The sequence below is a fragment of the Elephantulus edwardii genome, unplaced genomic scaffold (assembly GCF_000299155.1).
Source record: "Elephantulus edwardii isolate Elephantulus edwardi_28Jun2011 unplaced genomic scaffold, EleEdw1.0 scaffold00154, whole genome shotgun sequence".
In the NCBI taxonomy this organism is placed as follows: Eukaryota; Metazoa; Chordata; class Mammalia; order Macroscelidea; family Macroscelididae; genus Elephantulus; species Elephantulus edwardii.
In genome coordinates, this window is record NW_006399904.1 from 670,415 (window position 1) to 689,897 (window position 19,483).

The following is a 19,483-nucleotide window of genomic DNA, read 5'->3' on the forward strand; positions in this document are numbered from 1 at the left end:
TTTCTTGGTCACTTTCAATTTGTTTTCCATATTTCCTGTTCAATAACAGTCAATTCTTTGATGATAGTGACTTCAAAAAAATCAATCTAAATATGATCTATCTCTACTTATTACTTTTTTATCTATTGGATTATTAATCAGTATATTTGTACCATTCCCTAATCTGAGTGTGCAGAGAGACTTGTCATCCTTCTTGTACTCAGTAGAGTAGGTAAAGTAACTAAAAAAGAATATCAAGTTGGGAGCTTATATGGGAGAGGAACACCTTTGGTCACTATCCTTCTCAGGAATGAAGTGCAAATTATTTCTTTGTCATTATTGTTAAATAGCCTTCAACTGACTCTGACTCATGGAAATTCTTCATAGAGACTGATGGTAATGAAGGAAGGAGTTCAAGATGCATTGAAGGTATTGGCAAAAAAAAGGATCCAGGAATAGATGTAATATCAATTGACATGTTTCCACAAACTGATGTAATCCTTAACACACTCACCAGGCTGTGCCAAGAAATCTGGAAGGCAGAAACTTGGCCCACTGAACTGGAAGTGATCCGTATTTGTTCCCATTCCCAAGAACGGTGATCAAACAGAATGTGGAAATAATATTAATAATACCAAAAGCAAGTAAAATATTGCTAAGAATCAGTTCAGGCTTCGTTTTTTACTTAGATTTTCTTAATTCTTAGAATACTCTCCCTCCTCCCATCAACCTAGAAGAAATTGACATGCCAGCCCACTGACCCAACTCATAGTTTGGTTTTATCTAGTCTAATAAATTTTATTGTATAAAAAAAAATGTATAGAACAGTACATTTACATAGAAGTGCCAGAAATTCAAGTTAATTTCTAAGAGGACATGCCAGTAGAGACAGTATTGCTGATATTAGATGGATCTTGGCTGAAAGCAGAGAATACCAGAAAAATGTCTATTTGTGTTTTATTGACCAAAAGGTATTTGACTGTGTCAATCACAACAAATTAAGACTAACAATGAGAATAACGGAAATCTTCCAACACTCAATTGTACTCATGTGTCTCTTATAAGTAGACCAAGAAGCTGTTTTCTGAACAAAATAAGAGAACACTCCATGGTTTAAAATCAAGAAAGCCACATATCAAGGCTGTATTCTTTCTCCATACCTATTCAGTCTGTATTCAAGCTGAACAAAATATTTTGGAAGGTGGATTATATAAAGAAGAATATGACATGAAAATCAGAGGAAAACTCAACAGGAACGTATGTAGATAATTCAACCTTGCTCACTGAAAGTGAAGACAACTTGAATTGATTACTGTCAAAGATCAACACTAAAGCCTGCATGAGTTACAGACAAACATTAAGAAAACAAAAATCCTCACCACTGGGACAATAGACAACATCATGATAAATTGAGAAACAATTTCATCTTAATTGGATCCACAATCCAGGAGTCAAGAAATGAAAAGACATATGCCATTGGGAAAGTATGCTGTCAAAAGTTGTCCAAAGTGCTTACAAGCATTGATACCTGTTTAAAGACTAATGTGCTCCTGAACAATCCAAAGGCTTTTCTATTACTTGATATGCATCTAAGAGTTGAACAATGTCTGAAGATGATGAAAGAAAACTTGATGTTTTTAAATTGTTGTGTTGGAGAAAAGTATTGACCATCCCATGGCCTGTCAAAACTACGAACAAGTATGTATTTGAGAAAGTGCAAGCAGAATGTTCTTTAGAGGGCAAGGATTACAAACTTTTTATCACACATGCTTTGAGCATGTTAGAAGCATAGATCGTCTCTTTGAAATCACAACACGCTTGGTAAGTTGGAGGGCTATAGAAAGATAGGAAAATACAAAACTAGATGGATTAACACAATAAGTGTAACAATGGGCTCAAATATATTGGAGATATTGAGGATAGGAAAGAAAAGGGCAGGGTACAGATGAGCAGTAGTTCATGGAGTTTCTGTGTGTCATGGTCAACAGAATGGTACCCAAGAACAACAAGAACTACAATGAAATTGTTTGAACATCATAATAAGCATATCCCTTGAGAGGAGAGAGGGAAAAAATTTGTGTTATAAGCCTATAGAATGTAAGTAAGTATATAGGGAGAGGTAGAAGGAGATAAGCACTTAAGAAAATGTAACCTTGAGAATGTCACCATGATTTTAAATGTCACTATTTTTGAAATGTAAGCACATTAATAAGGAAAATAATGTACAATATATTCAGTATATCCCAGGTTTTGTCATTTAAACAGGATCCTAGTAAATTATTTTTATACTATCCTATTATTGCTGTTAGGTGCCATCAGATTTATTTTCAACCATTAATGACCTAATAGGGAGTAGAACTCCCCTATAGGGGAACCTTTCACTATAATAATATTTATGAGAGCAGAATATCATGTCTTTTCCCCACATAATCAGTAGAACAGCTTCCAACAGCCAATATTTCTGTTAACAGTATAAAGCCCTAAGCATGGAGAAACATTACTGTTTTGTTGCTACTCTTAGGTGCTTTCCAATCAACTGCAATTCATAATGACTCTATGAATTACAAATCAGAACCTTGCTCTTTCCTCTACCATCCTGGAGATCTCGACAATGCTCAAGTTCATTTCTACAGTCATTGTCCCAATTCATCTCATTGTGGGTCTTCCTTTCTTTCACTGGCCATCTGCCTTTCTCTGAATAATGAATTTTTCAATTACTTGTTCCTCCTGTCAGCACCACCAAAATATGTGAGACCGAGTTTAATTATACTTGTCTCTAAGGAGAACCCTAGTTGCACTTCCTTTAAGACAGATTTGTTTGTTCTGGCACTCCATGGTCCACAGGGTATTTATTAGTCTTCTCCAACACAACAATCAAAGGCATACATTCTTCATCTGTAATGCTTATTCAATGTTTAATTTTCATATGCACAGAAAATAATTAAAAAATCCATGGCTTACTTCATGACCTTCATCTTTAAGCTGACATCCTTGTTCTTGAACATTTTAAAGAAGTCTTTGACATTTACTTTTCCAAGTGCAATGTGTCTTGAATTCCAAACTGCGACTACCATGGGCATTGAAAATTTAATATTGGTAAATGCATAAAAACAAAACAATAACTTTTTGACAAGTATTAACAATACCACTAGTTTCTGTTTGTTTTGAAATCCCTAGTGCTTTGTCTTGAAAACATGGAAAATTTGATTCTTTTAAGCTGAACAGAGTAGAAAAAAATATAACTGCTTTGAATTGGATTAATTCTTATGGTATTGACAGTCTAATTTCAATATTCATTTTTCTCATTTTATAAATTGTGATAACCTCTATCTGCAGGATGATTAAAGATTCAAACTATAGATTTCTGTATTTATTTTAAAAATGTAAATTGAAGTGTATTTGTACAAACACATAATATTAGCTTCAAATTATTCCACATTAAATATAATTCCTTGGTTTTAGGTACTTGGTTTAGATCATTTCAAGCTTTATCTGGTTAAATTTCCCATTCTGTTTCATGCCGTGAATGTGGCCCATTTAATGAATATAAGACATTAAAACTGCAGTTCAATTTTAGAGAATTATAAGTAGACTGTATATTGTAAAATTTCTTTGAACTTATATGAGAAGAATTAAAATAATGCTGAATAGAGGAAATTTTAAGATTGTGTGCAAACTATATATTCAGATCTTATGCCCTGCATTTTAAGGAGGTGTTTCTATGAATTTTCAGATGAAAGACTTGGCTCAGGGTCTTAGAAATATAAATAGGGAGAAAGAGAGAAAAGGAAAAGGAAAACTTTGAGTTAATCCAATTTCTAGTAGAAATGAATAAAGGTGCTACAGAGTTGAAAGACCAGTTTCTATCAAATGTGCTTTGGCAATCACTCGTTAATGTGTTTTAATAAAAGAACATTTATGTTTTCCCCCAGAAAAAAAAATGACCTTCGATGACAGATGTTTCACAGCTTGTTTGTATATTTCTGACTTCAAAGTCAGCAAGAGGTAAAACAAATCTATTTCCTGAATATTGTATGATGTACTGAATGCGTTTTTTTCCCCATCTTCAGAGCTAAAGAGATATGTTTGCCACATGAACACCATAGAGGTATTTGTTGAAACTCAAGTAGAGTGGTAAAATCGCAAACTGACAGTAAAAGCAAGCTGATTCTCAGTAGTCACGGACCCATGTGGGATACAGTGTCTGAATTTGAATGATGACAGCCAACTGCACATTCACCTGAGCTAAAGTGCCATTTCCTGTGCAGGTAGGATCACAGAGGTCTACTCCCTGTATTTCTTCCATGTCATTCCGTGGAAAAGGTTTCCAGAGAGCTCTGTACCAAACCCCTTTGTAATATTTCTTATAAGAAACATTTTGGAAGACCTCCTGAAATTTTAACATTTCTGAAACATAAAGAGAAAAATTATATATTTAGGAGAAAATTATGTAGGATCTTGAGAAATGTATGCACAGTTTAGAATAAGGATGGAAAAGAATATGAAATAACAAAAAAAAAAAAGAAAATAAAAACTTACTATTCTTGTTAGGTGTCATTGAGTTCTTCAGATTCGTACTCAAAACCACTGATAATTGGAGCCTATTGCTGCTCCACTGTGTCATTTCCTCTTTAAAGTTCTTTTCACCAGCCTACTTTGTCAAGCTTGATGTTTCTCTCAAGGGAATAATTCGCCTGATAACGTGACCCAAGTAGATGAAATGAAGTCTCACTCTTCTTACTTTTAAGGAACGGTCTGATTGGTCTGCTTTGAAGACAGGTTTCTTTGTTCTTCTTTCTGATATAGTCAATATGCTTGACCAACATCATAGTTCAAAGGCCTCAATTTGCCTTCAATCTTCCTTATTCATGGTTCATGTTTCCTATGAACACGAATTAATTGAAAGTACCATAGCGTGTGTAAAAAAAAAATCGTCATAGCTTTCAATCTGATATCTTTGCTTTTTAACAACTTAGCAATATCTTTTGCAGTACATTTCCCTAATGTGGTATATAATTTTATTTCCTGTCTGTTACTTCCATAGATGATTGTGAACCCCAGTAAAATGAAAGCCTTGAAAACCTAGTTCTTTTATTCATTTAACATGAGGTTTAAAACTGAAGATAAATTTACTTTTAAAAGATGCAAAATAGTCCCAAATACTAATATTTTTATTGTTACTTTTTCTAGAACTTAATTAATTAGAAAATCATAAAGATTACATACAAGAGGCTATTTAAACATCAGTCTTCTTAAAGTGAAAATGCTGAACCCCAACATTACTAAATGCCTTGATCACTAACATGCAGACATAGTATGTTTAAATATTAAAGTGGCAATATCTACTTATTACCTATCTGTTACCAATATATGCAAGATAATGAATAGATGAAGATTAACCACATCATTTTCTTTTTCTTCAAAGTTTTTGTCTTGTGTTACTGATCTACATTTATTTAGTACTTAGCAATTATTGAAATTAATTCAATAAGCTAAGTAAAGTTGGAACATGTTCTCATATCAAGAGTAAATGACTGTCAGTCTTCATCTTCAGGTTTTTCCTATTCTTTATTTTTTAATACTTTATTCTTAGTAATTGGAATAAATATACTTATTTCATAATGACAAACACAAATTGTAATTTAACTCAATTTCCAAGAACAAGTTTAAGAAATCAGTTTTCAAAGAACAAAAACTCATAATAGTAGACAGAGTCCTCTTCCACTGGAGCCAAAGTAAAAGCGTTATTTTCCTTTCAGGAATCATAAGACCTCTTTTCAAGTGTTGTAAGCCTCTTTAATTTTCTGCTCCAGGAAAAAACAAAACAAAACAAAACAAAAAAACCCAAAAAACAAAACCAAAAAATAACAACACAAAAACAAAAACCCAAAAATCGCCTTTGGCTTTATTTTGTTTTAAATTGAAGGAATTTAAACTATAGCTATTTATCTCCTTATTTCTATGACAGAATAATACTCTAAAAAGACTTGAAAATTAGAAATTATTGGTTTTTATTGCTAATGTCCTTGTGTTTTGTTGTTTGTTTGTTTGTTTGTTTTTGACCCTGAATGTCCTTAGGCAGCATCCCCAATCTTATTTTACAAAAGTTGAAAATCAATCCTAAAATTATCACAAATGGGACATTGTGTGAATGTCCATCACAAGTGTTTTAAAAATTCAGTCTTACTATAGAGCTGGAGGCACACAACTTTTGAACAACTTGTTACAGATTATGTTACTGTAGATCACAGATTAAACTTGGAACTCTCTTACACTTCTTTGTATTTCTACACACACACACACACACACACACACTTTACTTTTTTATTCTTTGCTTTAGTGTAATTAAAAAAGATATTATGAAAATTCGCTTATGTTATGTTTTATGTTATGTTATGTTATGTTATGTTATGTTATGTTATGTTGTGATGTGATGTGATGTGATGTTATGTTAGATTATGTTATGTTATGTTATGAGCTATCTGGAAAACGAAACTGATTTGCCCTTGCGCATAATGCTGCATGAACCTTGAACTTTTACTTCTAATCAAATGCTTGACTGATAACCAAAATGTCTATGGTTCAAACTCTCTAGCTTTTCTGAAGAAAAAGTTGTGGCAGTCTTTCATCACTATTTTGTGGTGTTAGGAACTTTATGGAGTAGATAACTCTATCTTGTAGGTATGAATTCAAATCAACTTGGCAGCAATGGGTTTTGGTTGGACATTAACTAGCAACACAGAAGCAGAGTATTTCCAGTACCCTGGTAGAAATCTTGCCTTTAATATGTAGCACTAGTGTTCATTCCTGTTCAGTGCCTTACATAGGAAGCTGCCATCCATCAGCAAATATACATCTACGCATCTGCATCTATGTTGTTGTTGTTAAATGCCGCCAAGTTGTAGGCAACTCATAGCGACTCTGTGAACTTTCTTCGTTTCTCCAAGTTCATAGGGTTTCCAGACACAAGCTATTTCAGAAATGGATGCCACTCCTGCTTCCAAGCTTGTTTTAATGGGGGAGGTCTGCCAAACACGGTCAGATGGACTGTTAGCCAGAGACCCGCAGTTCATCTGTCAAATCCCATCTGTTTTCACCCACCTGGTAAGGAAAGAAAGGCATAAGAAAGCTGAACATCCGTTCCATACTCCTTCCACATCTATGATACAGTGCTAAATAAATTACAAAACTACTATACCAGTATAGATTAGGAAGAAGGATCTTTGGAGATATTTTTTTAAAAACAGCCAACAAACACCCTGTGGACCACAAAATCTGACCCCTATCCAAACATAGGGCATGAGTCAGCAGTGTTAAATGTTTTATTTAATGGGGTTTCCCCAAGCTGGAGCTTGATTTTATGACAATTAACATCACTGCCTAGCAATTACTAAGTTTTTGTGACATTGAGGCTGTCTGTTTATCTTGTTCATGGTTTTTTTTATTCTTGAAGCAGATGTTCTGAAAATTATTACAAGTTGAATTCAGCTAACCTAGGTGAAATCTAAACTGAAGTCTCTCAGTGTACTTTTTATTATTGTTTCTACAAGAAATTGTTTTCTATTTGTTCTGCCTTATTTTGCAAATCACACAAAAAGTTTTGGACAAGTATCAGTTTCAGATCAGAGACACTTTACTCTGAAAATGTTAGGAGGTCAATTATAGTGACTGATTAAAGAGATTTATTTTATTTTTAAAAGCATGCTTGGAAAAAAATACTGTATTGTGAGGAATTAGTTATAAAATATTTATTGATATGATTGACAGGAAATTTGTTTTTATATTATTTAACATTTGTGGAGCTCTGCTTTAAGGAAAGCATTGTGTTTGTTAAAATTGTTAAAAACACAAAAATAAATAAAATGAAGTATCTGTCCTCAAAACAATTTGAAACTAACTGAAGTTATATATCCTATAGGAGTTAGAAATACACATGAAAAATATACGGCCACCAATTGAAGGGAATAAGGATGGAGGGGAAACTCTTGAGAATTAATAGAGTTTAAAAACTGTCAGCCTTTAGGCTGCATAAGGAAAATTTTAACTCAGAAATTCTTGATTAGAATGACCGATGATGGTTCTTGATATGAAGATACCAATAGGCAACTGCAAATAGTGTAAGAATATACAGTTTATTGTCTTGAATTATGAGGTCTATAAAATTTATGAAAGGAAAAATAGTTAAAGGGCTAGACTTGCTAGAATTATTCGATGATTCTCCTTTCTCTGCCTTAAATTTTCCTAAAATCACTTACAATAAAGCAAAATCTTATAATGAGCTCTTTCTCTAATCCAATTGGTGCAGTACTAGCAAATATGAAAACAAAATTAGCTTCATATTTTGTTTTATCATAAATTTTGACCTGGGATTTTTGACACTGTTCTGTGACTTTGAGTCACTTCTGACTCATAGCAATTCTATGCATAATAGTTTGGATCCTACCATATCCTGAGCCAATCTCACTGTCTCTGACACACTTAGCTCCAATACTGTTTCAATCCTTGTCCTCTCCTGTGCCATCCTTCTATTCTTCCAAGCATTTCTTTCTCCAACAACTAGTCTTTATGGTAAATTTGCCCAAAGTATGTGGGAGGCAGCTTCAAAATCTTTGCTTCCAAGGATCAACTTGTTTTCACCCTCTCCAGGACTGATTTTTTTTTTTTTCTTTTGGTAGTCCATCGTATGTTCATTTCTTTAGTATCATGACTCAAAGTAATCACTTCTTCAGTAATATTTATTCATTATACAGCTCTCTGATGCATGACAAGTAATTACAAAGACCATAGCCTGGCTTGGGTGCACCTGGTCTAAAGACTTACATACTTGCTTGTCAGCATTTTGGACAGGTCCCTGACAGTAAATTTTCCCAATGCAATTTATCTTTTGATTTCCTTACTGCTAGTGCCAAAAGTGTTGATTACTGTTCTGTACAAACTGAAGCTATTAAGAATTATAATCTCCTCTCCATCTACTGTGATGCTGTCAATTGGTTCAGTGGCAAAAATCTTAGTTTTCTTGCTATTAAGCTTCAAATTATCTGGGGACTGGAGTCCTTGACCTGTGGAAAATACTTCAGGTCCTTCTTAGTCTCTGTAAGCAATGTTATGTCATATACGTAACACATGTTGTTGATGACTCTTCCTCCAGTTGTGATGTCCCATTCTTCCTCAGGAAGTCCAGCCTCACAGATGATCTGTTCTACATATAGATTGAAAAGGTACTGTGACAGATCATAATCCTTTCCTGATTTGAACCTCAAAGTGCTTCCTTCCTATGTTGTAACAATTGTTTCTTTGACCAAGTATAGGACAAGAGCACAATCAAGTGTTCTGAGACTCCCACCCAACTCAAAGTTAGCCACAATTTGTCATGATTTACACCATCAGATGTCTTTGTGTTATCAATGAAATACAGATAAACATTCTTGTGGTGCTCTCTCTACTTTTAGCCAAGACTCATCTGACATTGTCTATGATATCTCTAGTGACACAGACTCCTAAATGCAGTTTGTATTTCTGGTAGTTCTCTGTCAAGGTATTAGTTAAGTTATTTTTTTGGAAATTTTCAGCAAGATTTTGCTTGGATTTAATATTAATGCTATTGCTTGATAATTTCCACACTCTGTTAGATCACCTCTTAAAAAAAATAATGAAAGTATACAGAGAATTCGTGTTTCCAGTCATTCACTGTTGCACTTTTCTCCCTATCAACTCCTGTACCCCCAATTCACTCTTCTTGAAAAGGAAGAAAATCTCTTTCATTGTTATGCAATCCTTCCACCACCCCCAAGTCCACTCCACTATACAGCCTTCATTCTGGACTTCCGTAATGACAAGAACACTCATTCATATTTCCCTTTTAAACAGTTCTCTCCCTCATCTGTTTCAATGCAATAGATGCCATTCCTCCCCTCTTTTTCTGTCTTTCCTTAACCCTGATGTCACTCCCGTTTTACAACAGTGGCCTTACCCAATATTTGTCCTTTTGTGACTGAGATATTTCATTCAGCATAATGTCCTCCAGGGTTATCCATTTTGCATAACATTTCATGAGTTCCTTGTTTTTCAATGCTACATAGTATGAATATATCAGAGCTTCTCTATCCATTCGTTTGTTGATGGGTATTTGGGTTGTTTCCAGCCCTTTGCTATTGCGAACAAAGCTGAAATAAACATGGGTGTGCATATATCTGCTTGGGTGGCAGTTATGGTTTCTTCAAGGTAAATTCCCAGTAGTGGAATTGCTGGGTCAAATGGTATCTCTATTTGCAACTTTTTGAGAAAGTACCATTTTACACACCCACCAACAGTGAATAAGGGTTCCAGTTTCTCCACAACCTTGCCAGCATTTTTTGTTTGCTGTTCTGCTAAATTTTGCTATTCTTAATGGGGTGAGATGATATCTTATAATTGTTTTGATTTGCATCTCTCCTAGAGCTAGAAATTATGAACATTTCTTCATGTGCTTGTTTCCCATCTGAATGTCTTCTTTTGTGAAGTGTCTGTTCATATCCTATGCCCAAGTTTTAATCTGATTATTTACCTTTATCTTGTTGTGGTGCCTGGGTATTTTATAAATTCTAGATATAAGTCCCTCGTCTGGCATAGCATTACCAATTTTTTTTCCCCAATCTGTGGCCTCCCCTTTTCACCTGTTGGAAAATTTTTGGATGTGCATAGAGATTTGATTCTTAGAAGGCCCCATTCATCTATTTTATCTTCCCCTGGTTGTAGATTTTCCAGGATGCTAGGAAGTCTGTTTGTGTTGTGGATTAGGACTTTTTACAATCTTTTCTTTAATGAAGTTTGTAGTCCTCAGTTTTAGTTCTAGGTCCATAATCCACTTTGGATTGGTTTTTGTGTATGGAGTGAGGTGTGGATCTTGCTTGAGTTTTCTGCAGATAATTTTCCAATTTTACTAGCACCATTTGTTAAAAAGGCTGTCATTTCCCCATTTAACTGATTTCATCTTCTCTTCAAAAGTCAGTTGACCAAAGGTAGATGGGCTGATTTCTGGATTTTCAATCCTATTCCATTGACCTATGGTGCAGTACCATCATGCTGTCTTGACTACCACGGCAGTGTAGTAGGTTTTGAAATCAGGGAGTGAGATATCGCCTATCTTGTTTTCTTTTTTAAGGAGTGCTTTGCTCATTCTGGGCCTCTTTCCATTCCAAATGAAATTAGAGATTGCCTTTTCCATCTCTTTGAAGAATGTAATTGGTATTTGTGTTGGGATTTCATTGAACATGTAAATTCCCTTTGCTAGTATTGCCATTTTCACAATATTGAGTCTTCCTATCCACCAGCAAGGGATATTTTTCCACCTCTCCAGTTCTCTTTCTGTTTCTTGTAATAATGTCTTGTAAATTTCTTTGAACAGATCTTTTGTGCTTCTGGTTATGTTTACTCCTAAGTATTTAATCTTTGGATTACCTATTGTGGAGGGTATTGTTTATCTCAGCTCCAGTTCTTTATTCTCTTTGTTACTGTAGAGAAATCCAATTGATTTTTGTATGTTGATCTTGTATCCTGACACTTTGCTGAATTGGCCAATTATGTCCAGTATTTTTCTTCTAGTAGCTGAGTCTTTAGGGTTTTCAAAGTACACTATCATATCATTTGCGTAGAGCAATAATTTTACCTCCTGCTTGCCAATTTGGATACCTCTTATTTTCTTCTCTTTCCTTATTGCTATCGCTATTACTTCTAATACCATATTGAATAGGAGAGGTGATAGTGGGCATCCTTGCCTAGCTTTGGTTCTCAAGGGAAATGCCTTTAATCTCTCTCCATTGAGAGCAATATTTGCTCTTGGGTTTGCATATATATTTTTTACTATGTTGAAGGAATTCCCCTCTAATCCTGTTTTATTGAGTGTTTTAGTCAGGAAAGTGTGTTGGATTTTTTTCAGAGGCCTTTTCTGCATCAGTTGATAGGATCATATGGTTCTTGTTCTTTGTTTTGTTAATGTGCTGAATTCCACTGATTGTTTTTCTTATGTTGAACCATACTTGCATACCTGTTATGAATCCACTCGGTCATGGTGAACTATGTTTTTGTTATATCGTTGGATTCTATTGGCCAGGATTTTATTCAGGATTTTTCATCTATGTTAATGAGAGATAATGGCCTAAAGTTTCTATTTTGGTGGCGTCTTTACCTGGTTTTGCTATCAAGGATGTGTTTGCTTCATAGAATGAGCCTGGGAGAATTCCATATTTTTCTATATTCTGAAATAGTGTATGTAGGATTGGTGACAGTTCTTCTGTGAATGTTTGATAAAATTCACTTGTAAAGCCATCTGGTCCAGAACTTGTTTTTGGCTGGAAGTTGTTGTATTACCTTTTCAATTTCTTCTTCTGTAACGGGTCTGTTCAGGTGGTCAATTTCCGTTGGCGTCAGTTTAGGTAGATTGTGAATTTCTAAGTATTTGTCCATTTCCTCTAGGTTTTCATATTTGTTTGAGTATAATTTTTCATAATAATGCAATATTAGCCTTTTTCTTTTAATTGGGTCTGTTGTGACATTGCCAATTTCATCTCTTATTCGGATTAGTTGTGTCTTTTTCTTCTTTTCTTTTGTTGGTTTTGCTAGTGGCTTGTTGATTTTATTGACCTTTTCAAAGAATCAATCCCTTATTTTGTCGATGGTTTCAATTGTTTTCTGTTTTCTATTTCATTTCTTTCTGCTATAATTTTTATAATTTCAGTTATTTTAGAGTGTGTTGGGTTTTCGTGTTGTTCTTTTTCCATTTGTTGGAGATGTTGGGTTAGAGAGTCACTGGTCATTTTTTCCTTCTTTTTTATATGTTTGGTTATTGCTATAAATTGACCTCTTATTACTGCTTTGGCTCTTTCCCAGAGGTTTTAGTAAGTGGTGTTTTCATCGTCAATCATTGAAAGAAACTTTTTAAATTTTTTATTTCTTCTAGTACTCAGTCATGTTCAAGCAAGGTGTTGTTCAGTATGGGGGGTTTGTTCCCTCCTTTACCCTCTTGTTATTATTTCTAATTTTGTAGCACTGCGGTCTGAGAGAATGCTTTGTATTATTTCTATGTTTTTTATTGTATTGATGCTTGCCTTGTGACCTAAATTATGATAAATTCTGGGGAATGGTCCATGCATATTGGAGAAAAATGTATACTGTGTTTTTGGGTTTTGGGGTTTTTTTGGGGGGGTGCATTAGCCTATAAATATCTATGAGGTCAGTTGGCTTAGTGTGGTTTAATTCTTGAGCATCTTTGTTGATTTTTTTTTCTGGTAGTTCTATCTTTTCTTGAGAGTGGTGTATTGAAGTCTCCAACTACTATAGTATTGTTGTCTATTTCCTTTTTCAGTTTTGTTGATGTTTGTTTTAAATATTTTCCAGGACTTTTATTTGGTGAATAAATACTTATTATTGTTATGTCTTCTAGTTCTATTTACCCTTTAAGCATTATGCAGTAACCTTCCTTGTTCTCTGTGATGATTTTTTGCTTTGAAATTTACTTTATCAGAGATTAATATTGCTTCTCTTGCTTTTTTTCTTGTTGCCATTTGCTTGGTATATTTTCCCCCATCTTTTTATTTTTAGTTTTTCTTTATTTTCATTTTTCTGGTGTGTCTCTTGTAGACAACATATTCACAGATTTTGTTTTGTCTTGTTTTTAATCCAAACTGCTACTCTGCTACTCTTCAGTGATTCATTCAAACCATTCACATTCAGTGTGATTATTGAAAGGCAGGGTTTTATTACTATCATTTTGTTGACTTCTTTTTGATATTGTTGCTAGTTGCTTTGCTCCATACTGCTTTCTGTGGTACCTCTGTAAGAAGGACATCTCTGAGTCTTTCCTGTAACACTGGTCTTGTTTTTACAAACTCTTTTAGGCTGTTTTTCTGGGAACAACTTGTTCTCTCCTTCATATTTGATGAATAATTTTTCTGGGTACAGTATTCTTGGTTGACAGATGTGTTCTTTGAGTGTTTGATATATGTCCTTCTACTCTCTTCTTGTTCGCATGATTTCTGTTGAGAAATTGGCACTTAATCTTATCTGCTGTCCCTTATAGGTTACTCTTTGTTTCTCCCTTGCTGCTGTCAGGATTCTTTCCTTATCTTTGGTTCTGACAAATTTAACTATGATATGCCTTGGTGTTTTTCTTTTGGGGTTTATCCTAGATGGTGTTCGTGGAGTTTCTTGAGTATATATTCTCTCATTCTTCATTATGCCTGGGAAGTTTTCCTGTAGTAATTCTTCCACAAATTTTCTTAGTGCCTTTACTTGCTTCTTCCTAGTCTGGGATTCCAATGATGTGCATGTTATTTCTCTTGATTGTGTCCCACATTATTCTTAGGTTTTCTTCTTTTTCCTTCCTTTCTGAGTCTACTTTTTGCTCTAGCAGATCAGTGGTGACAATTCTTTCTTCCATTTCACTGGTTCTGTGTTCCATCTCTTCAGCTTTGCTCGTGTGTCCCTCCATCATGTTGACAGCATCTGAAACATTGACCCTCATATTTTGGATCATGGTTTCTTGTTTTTCCAGTGCCACTAATGCCTCATTTGATTTCTGTGTGTTGTTCTGTATTGTTTTTTGTTTGTTCGTTTTTTAGGTCCTTCTGGCTTTTGCTTGTAATATCCTGTAATTCTTCAAGTTTGTCTTTGGTCTTTCACCCATTAGAAATATTCATTGTTCTTTTAATTTCTGTGTCAAAAAGTTCCATTAGACATTCTGGCTTCAGGAAATACATTGATACTCTGTCATCATTTGGGGGTGATATCTTGCTTTGCACTTGTGTAGTATGTGGAATAGCTTGCTTTCTCTGAGACATTGATATATTCTTGATCTGAAGACAATTCTCTAGAAATCAGTTGGGCAGCTACCCCACTTGTGTTTTCCCCTGTACCTCTGACTCAAGGGAAAGGTTAGTTCAGAGCCTGTGAGAGCAGCTGCTTGTAGGTAAGTCAGATCAATGTGCTTTGGATTAAAGGCAAGTTGATTTACTGGACGTGTAGGCACAGATGTGGAACCAAATGGGGTTGTACAGGCACAGGGATGGGGTGACCACAAGGGCAGGTCAGCTACTTGAAGGATTTCACTCAGACCTCAGATGTCTGGGTGTGTTCATGATTAGAGTCTTTATTCACAATCCAGCTGTCCATCTCCCACCCAGTGGTTTTGACTCAATGTTCCCTGCCCATCAGCATTTACCCAGGTGTTCTCATGCAGTAGCCCCTGCCCAAGCAGGGTTCTGGGTCCAATGGGGCCCAAGAAGATTCAGCCAAATTCCTACCAACCCACTTGCCTCTTTCTGGTCTGTGATGTCCACAAAATTCAGTCAAAATCCCACTGGCCCAATCGTTGCTGGGCAACCGGTATAGTCCAAGAGAGTTCAGCCAAATTCCTACCAGTGGGCTTGCCTTTGGATTCACTCCCGGCAACTGGTGGTGCCCAAGAAACCCAGTCAGGATCCTACCAGCCTTCCCACTTGTGGGTGGTCAGTGGAGGCACAGAAAAAATCAGTCAAATTCCAACAGACTCAGTGGGTCTTATTGGGGCTTAATAGAACTCAGCCAGTACCCAGCAACTTTTCTCTTGCCAGGTCTGTCACACAGCAGCTTGGCTGGTGACTTTCTGTTATGGTCAGGTCCACGGCGTAGCTTCATGTTCCTGTAGCTCTGAAAGTTCTGATTCAAAATCCTGCTGTCCATGTTGTGCAGTGGTGGTTGGTCTCTATTCAGCGTGTGAAGGACCCTCTAGTGTCCCTGGGGCATTGCTGGGGCGCTTAGGGTTGGCAGTCCATTCACAGATGTTAGGCTGCCAAGTCACCCATCCTCAGCACATCAGACTACCTGTGCGGCTGCTCTGTGCCCACTGCTGCTCTGCACCCGCACCACTGCTCTGCAAGACCCCCTCTTTTTATAGTGGGAATAAATATGAATCTCTCCCACTCAATTGACCAGGTAGTTGTCCTCATGGTTTCCTGGCACAACTTGTTGAGCATATCCAGGTCTGTGTCTGTATATTGGAATATGCCAATGAGTATTCTGTCAATTACAGGGTTCTTACTTTTTCCCCCAATCCATCCAAACTGCTTGAAATTTTTCCTTCATCAACATTGCCTCCTGATTGTATGATGTTCTATGAAATTCTTTTGTGTCAGCCAATTCTTTCTGGACAGTGACTCTGTATACTCCTTCCATCTTCTTTTAATGTTTCCTGGATCAATATTCTGTACATAGCACCTGTACGTATTGCAACTTGAAGCTTGTATTTGTTCTTTAATTTTTTTCAGTTTAAGAAATACTGTGTGATTTATTACCTTTTGATTTTTTCTGTCTCTCAACTCTTTGCATATTTTATTGTAGTACTTTGCTATGTCTTCTAGAGCTGCTATTTGAAATCTTCTTTTTAGCTCCTTAAATTCTTGATTCTTTCTCTTTGCCTTGTTTTCTTGGCATTCTAATGCAATATTCAGAGTCTATTCTGACAACCATGTCAGTATTTTCTTTCTCTGTCGTTATAATGAGCTTTTGTGTTCATCATGAATAGTAATTATGATATCCTCTCACAGCTCATCTTCCCTCCGCCCCCTTAATGCCAAAACCCTCAAACCTGTTCTTCAGTGACTTTTAAATTCATGTAGAATAGATTTAAAGTCAAATATTGGTTCTTGTGAATTTTATTTCATTTTCTTGAGCTTCAGGTTGAACTTACATGAACAGTTGATGATCTATTCTACAATTGGCACCTCGTCTAGTATTCACAGTTGATATTGAGCTTCTCCATCAATTCCTTCCACAGATTCAGTCAATCTGATTTGCAATGAATAAATCATTGAGTGAACACAATTCTATCATTCTATCTCCAGCCTCATTTCTGTCACCAAGTCCATGTTTTCCAAGTGGTAATCTTTTTCTTCTGTTCCCAACTTTTGTATTCCAGTCCCCCTTATTATTAATGCATTTTAGTTTTATGTTTGATCAATTTCTGACTGCAAAAGTTGACAGAAATCTTCTCTTTTCTCCTCTTCAGCTCTGGTTGTTGGTATATGTATTTTAATGATAGTGGTATTAACAATATGCATAAGGTATTAACTATATGCGTATGATATTCTTGTATGGATATGTATATTATCCTGTCACTCCCTGCATTGTATTTCAGCATGGATAAAGAACAGGTCTCTTTTTTTTTTTTAAGAACTGGTCTCTTACTATAAATGCAGCCTATGTCTTCTCACCTTTTCATTTTCTATAGTTTTGTCCTTCTACTCCATTAATTTTATTTTTCTGTCAGTTTGTCACACTCTAGTGGCATTTATGTTGCTATGATGGTAAAAACTATTGCCATAGTCTATCAAATAGTAACAAGATCACTTATGATGAACAGATTTTGCCTGAGTTTCTAGACTATAACTGATTATACTTACTGAATCTGTGTGCTGACTATCTATCTTGAGTAGGCGGAATATATGGGGAAAAAAGAATGTGTCATCCGGATTGAAGTAGGATTCAATAACAACCTGTGATCTGTAGGTGATACAACCTTAATTACAGAAAACCAAAAAGACTAGATGGATTTCTTGATGGAGATTAAGATCTTAAATCTTAAGTATATATTTTACCAAAACTTCTTCTAAGTATTCCAGTAAACAATTGCATAAATATGGGTACAAGTTTGAAGTTACCAATTATTTCATTTTATTTCTCTCCATGACCAATTGTGGAAGAAGCACTAAAGAAATCAAATGATGGATGCATTGTACAAATTTTCTAAAGAATCCCTTCACAGTGCTAAGGAGCAATGATTTCACTTTGAGAGGTAAGGTGCTTCAGAAACAAGCCTTGAACAATAAAAAATGACTGAAAATTAATGAACTTGGCTACAAGGATGGCTTCAAAGAATTATGGACTATGTAATGGGTTTCAGAATAAAGTTATCTCAGAAAAACTGCTTCCAAAATGCTCCTTAGAAGCAAAAATTGTGAGACTTTCTCAAATACTTGAGGAATTTTATCAGTAGGGGTCAATTTCTGGAGAAAAACATGCTTGATAAAGAGGGTCATGGGAAAAGAGGAAGATTTTCATGATACAGTGGCTAAAACGAGCTCCAGCACAATGGAGATTGTAAAGATGAAACATGATTTGGTAGTATTAGGTGCTATTAGAAGTCACTTGTAGGTCAACTGTCTAATATCTAACAACAATATTCTCTTCTTGAAGTAAATATTTTAGAATATGAAATGGCAGTACAGTATATTTTATATTAATATTTTTACTTCTAATGATTAAAATGATAAGCAAATGAATACATTTTATGTCTTATTCAATTATATGATTGTTTGGGGTTTTAATTCTTTCAATTTTATGAAATTGTTTTTCTGTCAAACATTCTTCTAGGTGGTATAGCACTGATCTGTGCATTGCTGTATGGAGGTAACTCACGGTTGCTGTGAGGCTGAACACTGTGACACTGATGTGCCAAATATGATAATGGTTACCCATGGTGGACAGTGTTTGTTGCAGCTTCCCAATTAAAACAAACCCAGAAGCAGGAGTGGCAACCACTTCCTTGCCTCCGGAAACTCTATGAACAGTGCTCAGTCCCATAGGGTTGCTATGAGTCGTCTACGATTCGATGGCACCTAACAACAACAACAACAACAACAACAACAGCAAACAACACTGTTCTTCATTCATATTGTGTTTCATACAATCATTCCTATGTACTGTGTTTTATAAAATTAATCACCTTTGGACCTTACCTATCATTACCCAGTATTTTCAGGTCCCTGCTGGATCCTTCCCACTTCCTTCATGCTCCTCCACCCACCCACCAAACTGTACAACCCTGTGCTTTTGCCCATACCCATTCTCATCCTTCTGCTCCCACCCCTTCTTCCCTTGGGTCCCCAGATGTGTTTTACTAGTTATCCTATTTTTACAAGAATGGTCTTACACAGCATTTGTCCTTGTGAGACTCAGTTGCTTCATTCAGCATAATGCTCTAGTCTCTCCCAAGTTCTGTAGTATTTTTCTTAAAATCATTGTTCCTGAGTGCTATATAGTATTCCATTTTGTGAATGTACCACAATTTCTCAATCAATTCTGCTGTAATTGGACATCGGGACTGTGTCCATATTATTGTGATGGTGAATAATGCTGCTATGAACAATGGAGTAAAGATCTCTATTTGTGACCCAGTTCTAATTTCCTTGGGGAATATTCCTAATAGTGGAATACCTGGGTCATACAGAGTTTCTATATTCAATTTTTTAAAGAATTTCCAAATTATCTTCCAAAGTGGTTGTACCATTTTATAATTTCACCAACACTGTATGAGAGTTCCCACCTTTCCTCATACTCTCCAATTTATATCATGCTGTTAAGCTAAGCTTTGCCACTGCTACTGGGGTAAGATGACATCTCATTGTGGTTTTGATTTGTATCTCTTTTAATGCCAACGATTTTGAGTATTTCATCATGTATCTGTTGGCCATCTGAATGTCTTCCTCTGTTAAAA

At 35.5% G+C, this 19,483-nt stretch overlaps 1 protein-coding gene across 1 annotated transcript in view; it reads right to left on the bottom strand.

Annotated features, from left to right (window-relative positions):
• The window catches only part of LOC102848986 (transcription initiation factor TFIID subunit 2-like), a 198,636-nt gene extending 186,612 nt beyond the window's left edge, over window positions 1–12,024 (bottom strand). The window contains exons 1-2 of the mRNA XM_006895024.1: window positions 11,994–12,024; window positions 4,166–4,386 (exon numbers count right to left, since the gene is read on the bottom strand). Of these exons, the coding sequence (XP_006895086.1) occupies window positions 4,166–4,386; window positions 11,994–12,024 (252 nt within the window). The remainder of the gene's footprint in view (window positions 1–4,165; window positions 4,387–11,993) is intronic.
• Between the last annotated feature and the right edge of the window lie 7,459 nt (window positions 12,025–19,483).